We start from the raw sequence: 12,745 nt of genomic DNA on the forward strand, positions 1-12,745 counted from the left end.
TAATGCTGATACATATACATTACTTTCCTTGGTTGAAGCTGCAAATGCCAAGTTAGCTTCTATAAGACACTTGTGAAGTCACGCAGTTGTGTGCGACTCTTTGCAACCCCATGGACTATAGCCTACCAGGCTCCTCTGTCCATGGAATTTCCAGGCAAGAGTACTGGAGTGGGTTGCCATTTCCTTCTGTCAAATTAAGTTAAACTTGTTATTCTGATTTTTTTTCTTTTTAATTTTGGTTACATCTAAGTTATTAGTGGATCACATTCTGTCAGACCTATCCAACATGACCCATGCATCATTACAGATACCAAGGGAACATTTCATGCAAAGATGGGCTCAAAAGGACAGAAATGGTATGGACCTAACAGAAGCATAGAAGAGGTGGCAAGAATACACAGAAGAACTGTACAAAAAAGATCTTCATGACCCAGATAATCACAATGGTGTGGCCACTCACCTAGAGCCAGACATCCTGGAATATGAAGTCAAGTGGGCCTTAGGAAGCATCACTATGAACAAAGCTAGTGGAGGTGATGGAATTCCAGTTGAGCTATTTCAAATCCTGAAAGATGATGCTGTGAAGGTGCTGCACTCAATATGTCAGCAAATTTGAAAAACAGCAGTGGCCACAGGACTGGAAAAGGTCAGTTTCCATTCCAATCCCAAAGAAAGGCAATGCCAAAGAATGCTCAAACTACTGCACAATTGCACTCATCTCACACGCTAGTAAAGTAATACTCAAAACTCTCCAAGCCAGGCTTCAGCAATACATGAACTGTGAACTTCCAGATGTTCAAGCTGGTTTAGAAAAGGCAGAGATCAAATTGGCAACATCCGCTGGATCATCGAGAAAGCAAGAGAGTTCCAGAAAAACATCTATTTCTGCTTTGTGGACGATGCCAAAGCCTTTGACTGTGTGGATCACAATAAACTGTGGAAAATTCTGAAAGAGATGAGAATACCAGACCACCTGACCTGCCTCTTGAGAAACCTGTATGCAGGTCAGGAAGCAACAGTTAGAATTGGACATGGAACAACAGACTGGTTCCAAATAGGAAAAGAAGTACGTCAAGGCTGTATGTTGTCACCCTGCTTATTTAACTTATATGCAGAGTACATCATGAGAAACACTGGGCTGGAGGAAGCACAAGCTGGAATCAAGATTGCCGGGAGAAATATCAATAACCTCAGATATGCAGATGACACGACCCTTATGGCAGAAAGTGAAGAGGAACTAAAGAGCCTCTTGATGAAAGTAAAACAGTAGAGTGAAAAAGTTGGCTTAAAGCTCAACATTCAGAAAACTAAGATCATGGCATCCAGTCCCATCACTTCATGGCAAATGGATGGGGAAACAATGGCTGACTTATTTTGGGGGGCTCCAAAATCACTGCAGATGGTGACTGCAGCCATGAAATTAAAAGATGCTTGCTGCTTGGAAAAAAAGTTATGACTGACCTAGACAACATATTAAAAAGCAGAGATATTACTTTGCCAATAAAGGTCTGTCTAGTCAAGGCTATGGTTCTTCCAGTGGTCATGTATGGATGTGAGAGTTGGACTATAAAGAAAGCTGAGTGCCGAAGAATTGATGCTTTTGAACTGTGGTGTTGGAGAAGACTCTTGAGAGTCCCTTGGGCTGCAAGGAGATCCAACCAGTCCATCCCAAAGGAGATCAGTCCTGGGTGTTCATTGGAAGGACTGATGCTGAAGCTGAAATTCCAATACTTTGGCCACCTGATGGGGAGAACTGACTCACTGGAAAAGATCCTGATGCTAGGAAAGACTGAAGGTGGGAGGAAAACGGGATGACAGAGGATGAAATGGTTGTATGGCATCACTGACTTAATGGACATGAGTTTGAGTAAACTCTGGGAGTTTGTAATGGACAGAGAGGCCTGGCGTGCTGCATTCCATGGGGTTGCAAAGAGTCGGACACAACTGAGTGACTGAACTGAACTGAGTTACATATGAGATTAAAAAAAAATGGACTCCTATTCATGGAAGAAAAACACAAAGGGAGCAAGAAAAATGCTGAAAATGGAAAAAACATCTCCAAGATATGCAAATTGAGGGAAAAAGTAGTATTTAAACTATAAAGAAATCCTTCAAATCAAAAAGGAAAAAGTAAAACAACTCCCCCTCCCCCCACCCAAACAACCAGAAACAAATGTGATTTCCACAAGGAAAAAAGCAATGGTTCATAAACATATAAAAAGATAACCAATTAACCTATCAACACTAGAATGGTTAATGGTTCATAACTATAAATGAACCACCAAATATGCTCATATGCTGCCTTCTCTACCCCACCGCAGCCTAATATGCTCAGATGCACTAGTGCCCTCCCTCTGAAGCCACTAGCAGGAATGGAAATAATCACTTCTATTAGTTCTGCAGTTTTATTACCAACTTGAAATCCCAGCCCACTGGGGAAGAAGTCTGGAATTCAGTTCGGAGAATGTGTATGGAGCAATGAGAAGAGAGTTCATAACCCCAGGAGGCCTGCGCAGAGAGCTCCTTCTTCCCTCCCAAACTGGTCATTTTAGACCTGAGGATGTGGACTGATGCTAATTTCTTTTCAACACTCTTCCTTGGCCCTGTCCTGACCCAATTTCTTTAAAGCCTTATGGGAAGACCTCAGGGGTCCTCTTTCTGAAGTGCCAAGACCAGCTCAGAGGCCTCCGTGGAGGATACAGAAAGACGCACACCCCAAGTCCAAGCTTGTTTCTGAAGCTCCATCTCAAACAAAGGTGACATTTGATTTTGCATGCACTCTGGTTCAAATTATGATGCATAAACTTATATATATGCAAGTGTATAGCTGGTTCTCATATTAGTACAAGCACAGCATCAGATCCTGGCCACTAATGCTTCTTCATTTCTGGTCCCTCTCTCCATACTCCTCTCCCATATCCTTCCTCTTTACCTAGGATCTAGTTCTCAGCTCCACAGTCAATCCTGCCCTCAAAGCTAGGGCCACTCAGCCCGACAGACCCACTTCCAGGCTGGACAACACCAACAAAAACCCAACAAATAAGTTTCTAGTTCAAAACAAGCTACTCTTCTGTCTTGTTCCCACATGGACTAAAAACCACAAGAAACGTCTTTCTCTGCTTAATTGTTTACCTGTCCACAGTTCATCCCACCCCATCACTAGTACCCCAAGTTCTCTCCAAACTTCCAAGCCAACTACAATGTGAAAGTATTTTTGTACCCTATAGAACAAAATAGACATCATAAGATTATTATTCTGTGTGTAATTAATTAATAAAGAGATTAATTTGGTGTTAGTTTGAGGCATGAAGAAGAAAAGCCTTTTCATTCTTTAGCAGGTAGCATTTTTATGAGGTATTACTAGAACAAGTATAAAATGTAGGAAAAAGTGTGCAACTTCATTTTGTTTTGTAAGCCTACAGTACTGGGCCCTAAATGTTTTTACCTCTGGGAACATCTTTAACTTTTTTGCCATCTTCAGACTTCGAAAAATAAGTAGCTTTTGTTATTGCTGATCCTGCAAGAATGTAAACCTGAATAATATATGAGAAACAATACTTAAAAATCATCCAGAAAATAGCCAATAAGTACATCAAAAGGTGTTCAAAACCACAATCAGGAAATATATACTGACATCACAATGAAATACCACTACTTACTAAAACTGTTAACATATAAAAGTTGATAACACTGTTACAAAGATATAGACAACTGAAACTCTCATACATTCCTGATGGGAAGGTACAATCACTCTGAATAACCATTTAGCAATACCTTACAACAGTTATGTATATGCCCAAGAAAAACACTTTAGAAGTACACCAGGTACCATTCTTCCCTGGTGGCCAATGCAGGGGACTCGGGTGTGATCCCTGGTTTGGAAAGATTCCACATGCGGCAGAGCAACTAAGCCCACGCGCCACAACTGCTGAGCCTTCGTGCTGCAATTACTGGATCCTATACGCCTAGAGCCTGTGCTCCACAACAAGAAAAGTCACTGCAGTGAGAAGCCGTGCGCCACAACAAAGAGTAGCCCCAACTTGCAGCCACAACTAGAGGAAGCTCAAGAACAGCAACAAAGACCCTGCACAACCAAAAATAAAGAAAACTTTAATCTAAAAAAAAAGTAGTAGTGTATCAGGTTCCAAAGTAAAAACTGTCCTTTTAAAATTAGCAATACAACAGAAACATCCACCATCACTTCTAAACATTTATCAGACGTCTTATCTAATACAAGAAAAAGTGAATTATAAGCATAAAAATTGTAAATAAAAATAAAACTGTCATGATTTATTTACACAATCTTTATATAAAAAATCCAAAAACATCTCTGAAAAAATATCAGAAAAAGTTTTAGCAAAGTGGCTAGATATAAAATCAATCTACAAAAGTCAGCTGCATTCACACACACCAATAACAAATAACAAACATTTTAAAGCACTTTATAATATTGTTATTGGAAAGTATCAACTATATAGAACAAATAATGTACATGAATTCTACTATGAAAATCATAAACCAAGTAAAAAAAAATTAAAGATCTAAGGTGGCTTAGTGGTAAAGAATCCACCTGCAATGCAGGAGATGCAGGTTTAATCCCTGGATCAGGAAGGTCCCCTGGAGAAGTAAATGGCAACCCATTCCAGTATTCTCACCCAGGAAATCTCATGGACAGAGGAGCCTGGCAGGTTACAGCCCATGGAGTCGCCAAAGAGTTGGACATGACTTAGCAACTAAACAACAAAAATATTAAAGCAGAGCTAAATTTAAAAAAAAAAAAAAGTACACCCTGTTGATGGACAGAAAGACTCAATATCATAAAAGATGTTAGAAGTTCTAAATTGGTCTACAGGGTCAATAAAATTACTAAAAAAAAAAAAAAATAAGAAACTCAAACAGGGTTTTTCAGAGAAATTGTTAAATTATTCTAAACTTTTAAGAAAGCTAAGAAAGCACATTGGAAGAAGAAGAGCAAACTTACTGTTTCAGTACAGAGATTATTATGACGCCTTAACAATGAAGACAGGATGGTATTCACAAAATGAACCATGGAACAAAACAGCAAAGGGGGAAAATAAAAAAGCATTTTCCATAAAACTTTTACATATGACAGAGATAGTATGTCAGTTCAGTGGGGGAGAGCATTAACTTTTCAATAAGGTAAGATTAACAACAAAAAAATCATACACAGAATAAAAATTAAATTGGATCCCTAACACATCAGGTACAAAAATTAAGTGCAAATAGGTCTAGTTGTTGCAAACACAACTTTTAAAACTCTTATTATTATACATATAAATTTCATTTATATAGCAAGGTGAAAAAAGTTCCAAAGTTAAAACAACTAAAATTTAAAAACATGTGCCTTTGGAATCAGAGAGGCAATAAAAAGGAAATCAAAGAGAGAATGAACACAGGATTCAAGCTGATTACAGTCTCAAATGAAAACCGAGGGATGGGATGAGGTGACTATATGGATAGATACAGGTTACTTTCAAAGTTCTCACTTTTGCCTTAGGCAGTGGGTTCAATGCGTGCATATCATCAAAGATGAATTTGCTATTTCATAAATAAATGAAAACATATTTGCATTGATAGCTGATTATGATCCAACGTTTATGATTAATTCCATGCTGTGTACTTCAGAACCAACTAGAATTAAAACAAACCTGACAAAAAGTATCTGACCACTTATGACCGAAGCAAATACAGAACTGGCATACAAAAATAATTTTAGACAAAGCAAAAAGTTATTCTACCACATAGAGCAAAAGTATAGAAAAAAATATAAAATGAAATTTGAAGCAAGAAGAGAGATGAATGGTATCTAATATTCAAATAATGTAGTTTCAGAGTAGGACGAAAAATGGAATAGAGTAAGAGTAGTAACTTTTAAATATATATCTTTTTCCTGAGAAGAACACTATAGTTTTCAGATCAAAAATTTTTGTCAGGATGGTTAAAAATACACACACACACGTGAAATCTCCGAATTCTAAAACCAAAGAGGAAATCTTATAATCTCATACAGAGAGTCCTACATGACTGAGAACACACACACAGAAAGTTAAATTATCTACCAAAAAAAAGTCAAACAGCATTAAACTACACAGAAGAGCACAGTTAAAATTAAACATCTAAATACCTATTTTAAAAAATTTACTGGCCACTAATATGTAACACAATTAAGTAAAATAATATTTTTGACGTAGAGTCCATTGTAAAAATTTTTTAAATCATTTAAAATTACCATTCCATATTATTCCAATATACTCAAGAAAGATATAAGAAAAAATATGCTAAACAGTCCTATTGGGAGCACAGGGAAGGAGGGAAAGCTATTAATTATTACACAAAAACATGTTTAAACATATTTGCTTAAAATTGAGAAGAAAAAGCTCTTTAAATAAATGAAAATCAGATGGCAATAAAAAGATTAAACATGCTATCACTATATATATACATATATGAGATGAAATCTTACTAAATGACCAGCAAAATCAAATTTAGATTAAATCCATTAGAAATACAAATATAATTTGATGAAATTATATTAAAAGTAGAGATGTCAATCTTGCTCAGACGATATAAAGATAAAACCATGAAATATTCAAATCACACTCTAACTGCTCATGTGATATATATAGAACTCTGTAACTCAAAAAAAATACATATTCTTTTCACATGATCATTAAAACCTCATGTGCTTAGTCATAAGAAATTCTTAATAAATTTCTAAAACTATTACAAATCATATTCTTTAAACAGAATGTTTCAATTGTGTTGAAACTAAAAACCAACAACTTAAAAAGTGCAACAAAAAAAGTAAAACAAAAAATATTCTTAAATAATGAAAGAAAAACATTTTAAGATAATAGTCAAAATTTGGAAAGCATAACTAAAACGTGCTTTAAATAAAGTGGTCAGCCTAATAAGAGTCACAGTCTTCAAGACTTCAAAGTAGCAAGTACTTAGGTTGAAAGATCAAAAACAGTTAAATGCTACAAATTTTGACTGATTTAACTTAATGCTACCCTAAACAATTCCAAAAGCATACAAAAAAACAAAAAGCTTTCTAATCTTTGTATGAGCTAATCTTAATCGCCCATACACATATAAAAACAAACCTTGTAACAAATCTCATTTAAAAATGAAGATTCTAATTTTTAGATTAAAATTTAGTGTAATGAATTCTGAGGCATCAGGACAAATGCGAGCCAGAAAGCAATACAGGTTAATGGTTAATGGCAGAAGCCCCCAAGTCTCAGAGTTTAAAGCCCACCCTCAACATACACTAACAATGAAATGCTGCTTTACTTCTTCTCTAATACTTCTTCCTCAACCAGGACATGAAAGTAAAAAAAGTGTCTACCTAAAAAAGTGGTTGGGAAAATGAAGTTGAAGAGAAGTTATAAAATTATTTGCACACTTTCTTAACATAGTACATAGTAAATACGTTATGTGTTATCCATTACAATTGTGCTTATCATAAAATATCACCATCAGATCAGATCAGTCGCTCAGTCGTGTCCGACTCTTTGCGACCCCATGAATTGCAGCACGCCAGACCTCCCTGTCCATCACCAACTCCCGGAGTTCACTGAGACTCACGTCCATTGAGTCAGTGATGCCATCCAGCCATCTCATCCTCTGTCGTCCCCTTCTCCTCCTGCCCCCAATCCCTCCCAGCATCAGAGTCTTTTCCAATGTGTCAACTCTTCACATGAGGTGGCCAAAGTACTGGAGTTTCAGCTTCAGCATCATTCCTTCCAATGAACATTCTATAACTTTAGACAATTTCTAAATTAGAAATACTACATTATTGCAACTTAGAAATTTACCCAGAATTCAACTTGTATTGTTTTTCAAGTTTCAATTCTTAATTTGGTTAATCTGTGACTTCCTTCCCACCTAACCTCCAGTATAATTAAATGAAAGCTGACTGTTGATCCCATAAGATTCCTTCTGCCTCTGTCCTCTACTTTCTCTTTTTCATCCTCCCTGTCTGGAACACATGCTTAGCTCCACTAAACACTTGGATATAAAAAAGTTGCTCATGTCTAATCATCTATCTTCAGGGCTTTAAAAGTAGATTCAGAGGCATTTAATGACTTGCCCAAGGTCATGGAAAGGTGATTTAGATCAACCCACATTCTATTCTTTCACTGCACTGTCTATATTCTAACAGATGTCCACAATTTCAAGCTTTCATTGTTTCTGCGTATGCGCTAAGTCACTGCAGTCATGTCTGACTGTGTGTGACCCTATGAACTGTAGTAGCCGCCAGGCTCCTCTGTCCATGGGATTTCCCAGGCAACAATACTGGAGTGGGTTGCCATGCCCTCCTCCAGGGGATCTTCCCCACCCAGGGATGGAACCCACATCTCTGATGTTGCCTAAATTGGCAGGCAGATTCTTTACCATTAGTGCCAGCTACGAAGCTCTTAACTGTCTCTCAATCATGTTAAACTGTGAGATTCAGTTAAGGAACTAAAATAACCCCTGCGTTTGCTTTCCTTTTAGAAAGCACTCACTGTTTATTTCACTCATCAAATATTTACTGAAACCTACTATGTGCAACCAGTCAATCCTAAAGGAAATCAATCCTGAATAATCATTAGAAGGACTAATGCTGATGCTGAAGCTCCAATACTTTGGCCACCTGATGCAAAGAACTGACTCATTGGGAAAGACCCTGATGCTGGGAAAGATTGAAGGCAGAAGGAGAAGGGGACCACAGAGGATGAGATGGTTGGATGGCATCACTGATTCAATGGACACGAGTTTGAGAGAGCTCTGGGAGTTGGTGATGAACAGGGAAGCCTGGCGTGCTGCAGTCCATGGGGTCGCAAAGAGTCAGACACAACTAAGCAACTAAACTGAACTATGTGCAAGGAGCTGGTATAAGCCCTAGGGTGAAACAAAATCGGCAAAAAAAAAATTTTATTCAACTCAGGAGAATACAGTTAATGTAAATAGAATCCAGCTCACAACTCTTCAAATTAATCTGGTCTCTAGGAGAATACCTTCTATTTAATATATTGCTGCCCTAAAGAATCCTCAGTTGGGACCTGAATCAATGAACCAAAATTCTGAGATGAGAATCCTACACTTTAGGTAAATATCAAACAGAAAGGCTGAATATACATATTCAAGACCAAAATTATGACAGGACTTAACCTTAGCTAATCTGCTACCAACTCCAATTCACCTGTATCATATTAAACCTCAGAAAAATGGCTCTTTGCAGTTTCACTTAATCTCACAACTCCCTGCCAGGGCCAAACGTGAGCAATCAAGCAAAGAACACAACAGAGGAAAAGGAAAAGACACCCCCTGCCTTATGTTACATTGTGACAAGCTACTCTGTAGGTAAACAGAAGACCTGTGAGTTTTGTGCTACTTAAAAAAAAAAAAAAAGACCTGAGTGTTGTGCTACTTTTTTTTTTTAATTATAATCATACATCCTTTGGGAAGAAAATAAACAATCTCACAAAATAGGAAACTGTTCCAACGACCAGACTACAGCTCTTCACATAAAGCTAATATTATACATGAGCATACAATTTTTTAAAGAAGAGCAGAAAATAGGCTAAAATTTTGGTTATGCAATATGCACTAGACACTTCTCCTTTTACTAATAATTCATAGTTTCCATTTTAAAAACAAAGAGTTTCACTTTTGTTTCTTCTAAAGTAGTTCACTTCCTAGTTACTAGTTGAAGTCTACTTCCTAGTTACTAGCTTGGTGGATTTTAATGTCAGTTCATTTGAAGTAGATGGTTTAAAGTATTTGAACCTGTATGAATATTTTAAAATAGTACTAATATGAGTAACAAAGTAACAGCATGTTAATATGACAAGCAAACACGTTAAATATTTCTTTAATACATAAACACCATGATAGAAGTATAAAAATAAATGCGACTGTATTGCTCTAAAAAATGTCCACAATCTCAATGAGATGATACGACACATACTAAAAACAGTGTCAAAATGGTAGTATTTTAGACTAACAACTACTCCCTTTGCGTAAGGAGGGGACTCATTAAACTAGGAAACTGGACTTGATGGCTAAGATCACTTTTAGTAATTTGATTCTTGATTCAAATTTATGCATAAACCTCTGAAATGGGCAGATCTGCATTATCTAAGTACATTAGTCAAAAATCAATTTAAAAAACTCACAAATGTTTTGCCATTCTTCAAATCTGACATGTGAAAAATATGAGCTACATTTCCCACTTTGAAAAAAAAAAAAGGCTTTAATACTCAACATTGAAGAGAACTATAAACCGAAAGGACACCAAGCCTACTAAATATTGCTCAGTATACTATGGCCACAAGATCCTCCTCTAAGTATTAATACTTTGTTGTCACATACTCAACATCAAAAACTAAAGTTCAAGGTATTCAAAACAGAATGGAGGGGATTAGGAAATAAACTGTTCTAAACTCCCATTATTAAAACCAGAATTTTTTCATTGTAAATAAACTGCAATCTGCAACGTCTTCTAAATTAACCCAGTCACTCTTTAGTTGCTAAGTGGTGTCCTATTCTTTGCCAGGCCATGGCCCCATGCCACCCCAGAAACCCCCTCAGGCTCCTCTGTCCATGCGAGTTCCCAGGCAAAGATACTGGAGTGGGTTGCCATTTTCTTCTCCAAGGCATCTTCCCAACCTAGGGATCGAACCAGAGTCTTCTGCATTGCAGACCGATTCTTTACCACTGAGCCACCTGGGATGCCCAAATTAACCAATAACAATTAACTAACACACAAGAGTTCCAAGACAAGTTCCCCAAAGTGCCTAAAATAATAATGCAATATGCTCGCTTTCCAAAATTCTTGAGCATCTTCAATTACTTCAAGTACTACCATAAAATTCTAAAAATATCTCAAAGCAAAAACTTAGCAGGCTGTGAGTATACACAGTCCATTTTACGACAGTAGGCCTTATTCTAAAATCAAGCACAGGTAGGATACAATGATGCCAAAAAACTACTGGTATCAACACCACAGGGTGGGGCATTCACACTACTCTCCCAGAAAAATCGAACAGTTTTAGCAGCTTTTCACAGTAAACCTTGGTCACCACCATAATTTCAAGACGAGTAAAGTAATGGTTTTCCTTTTGCCCAAAATGTTTTTCACACCAATAACCCCCTCCCCCAAAAATTAAGCCATAGCCAACGACTCTCCAGGATATGGTGCAACCCCTGATTGTGCACTTGAGATTCCAAAAGCAAAATCGAGGGGGGAAAGGTAGCATCTCTCACGTAAGTATACTTAACGGAAAAGATTTGAAGCTTCACAAACCCAGATTTTCTTTCTTTTTTTTTTTTTTTAAGGGAACAACCTTTTTAATGTGTGACCCAGGCAAGAGTAAAGGGTGAGGATGGAACAAGGTCAAACTTAGGGGACAAAATATACCTGAAATAAGCATGGCCAAAAAGGTCCCCTTCTTAAGGGACAGTTTCTATATTTTTTAAAAAAAGGAAAAAAACAACAACAACAAAGAAAAAGGAACCAACCAAATCCTCTACTTCTACATTGAGTCCACCTGGTTCCTGTACCTGGCAACTCAATTCCGGTGGAGACTCTTTTGCAAAATAGCAGACCTGGAAGGCTCCTGTCTTGGAAAGAAAACTAGGTTCACAAGGGATGACAACCGGCTCTTTTTCTTTTAAAAAAAAAAAAAAGGACGAGGAAGATAAAGTTTAATTAGGAAGTCATACAGAGGAGTGTAGGAATGTGAGATCGCGCTCAACAAATACCCAGCACCGACGGTTACAGGAAAACAATTGGCAAGAAGGAAGTGGACTGAAACCCGCTAACTACACCCCGCTTTCCACACGCAGCCCGGAACTGGGCGCGACGCCCCCAAAGCGGGCAGGGGCGGGGGACGACGGCGCGGGGAAAGCTGGGGCCGCGGAGGCCCGGGCGGCGGGGAGGTCCCGGCCGCGGCGGGGGAGGGCGGCACCTCGGGCGGAGGAGCGGGGCCGGGTCTCCTCACCTTCTGCGCCGCGCTCTGCTGCAGCACATTCTGCTCCACGGTCATGGCACCCGCCGCGCCGGCGTCCGGCTCCCCGAGCCTCCGCTGGCCCTGACTGCCACGCTCCGCCGAACCCCAGGGAGCGGCGCGGACGGCCGGCGAGGACAGCACCCCCGCCAGCCAGGCGCGAAGGCGACGGCGGCCGGGGTGCGCGGGCACCACGGGCTGGCGGCGAGGCGCGGACACCGAGGGCCACGGCGGCGGCCCCACGACTCCGCGCGGCCCGCCTCAGCGCGGCTCGGCGGCCGCAGCCAGGGCCATGAGCGGGCGGTGGACGCTGGGGGGCGGGAGGGCGCTAGCAAGCCCGGACGCGTCACGCGCGCGCGCGCGCTCCTCCGCTGGCGGCTCGCGGGCCACTGCGGGGAAGGGAAAGGGGACAGAGGGAGCGGCCGGCCAGAATGGCGCTGTCCTCCTCCCACCGCAACTACTCCTCCCCTCCCTTCCCGTCCCCTCCAGTCCTCTCTCCTCCCCTCCCGTCCCCTCCCCTCCCTCTACCGCCGTCACCGCCCCCGCCTGGCGGCTCCTCCCCCGTCGAGCCCCGCCCGCCGGCCGCCCTAACCCTACATTGTGACCCGCGGGGCGGTGGGACGGGAGGCGGGGCCGCTCCGGAGCCCCGCCCCCCGTCCCGGAGTCCCTGGGGGTGGGGCGAGCGAGCGCCACGCGGGCCCGGCCTCGGAGCCGCCCCTGCGGCA

General features: G+C 40.2%; 1 protein-coding gene across 3 annotated transcripts in view; it reads right to left on the reverse strand.

Moving 5' to 3' along the window:
• USP25 (ubiquitin specific peptidase 25) overlaps positions 1-12,477 on the reverse strand; it is a 158,022-nt gene extending 145,545 nt beyond the window's left edge. For 2 of the 3 annotated variants that reach the window (XM_055567793.1, XM_055567791.1), the window contains exon 1: positions 12,015-12,477. In XM_055567793.1, coding sequence (XP_055423768.1) covers positions 12,015-12,059 — 45 coding nt within the window. In that variant the 5' untranslated portion in view covers positions 12,060-12,477. The remainder of the gene's footprint in view (positions 1-12,014) is intronic. The other variant, XM_055567795.1, reaches the window with a different exon arrangement.
• Between the last annotated feature and the right edge of the window lie 268 nt (positions 12,478-12,745).

Source organism: Bubalus kerabau, chromosome 2 (assembly GCF_029407905.1).
Source record: "Bubalus kerabau isolate K-KA32 ecotype Philippines breed swamp buffalo chromosome 2, PCC_UOA_SB_1v2, whole genome shotgun sequence".
Lineage (NCBI taxonomy): Eukaryota > Metazoa > Chordata > Mammalia > Artiodactyla > Bovidae > Bubalus > Bubalus kerabau.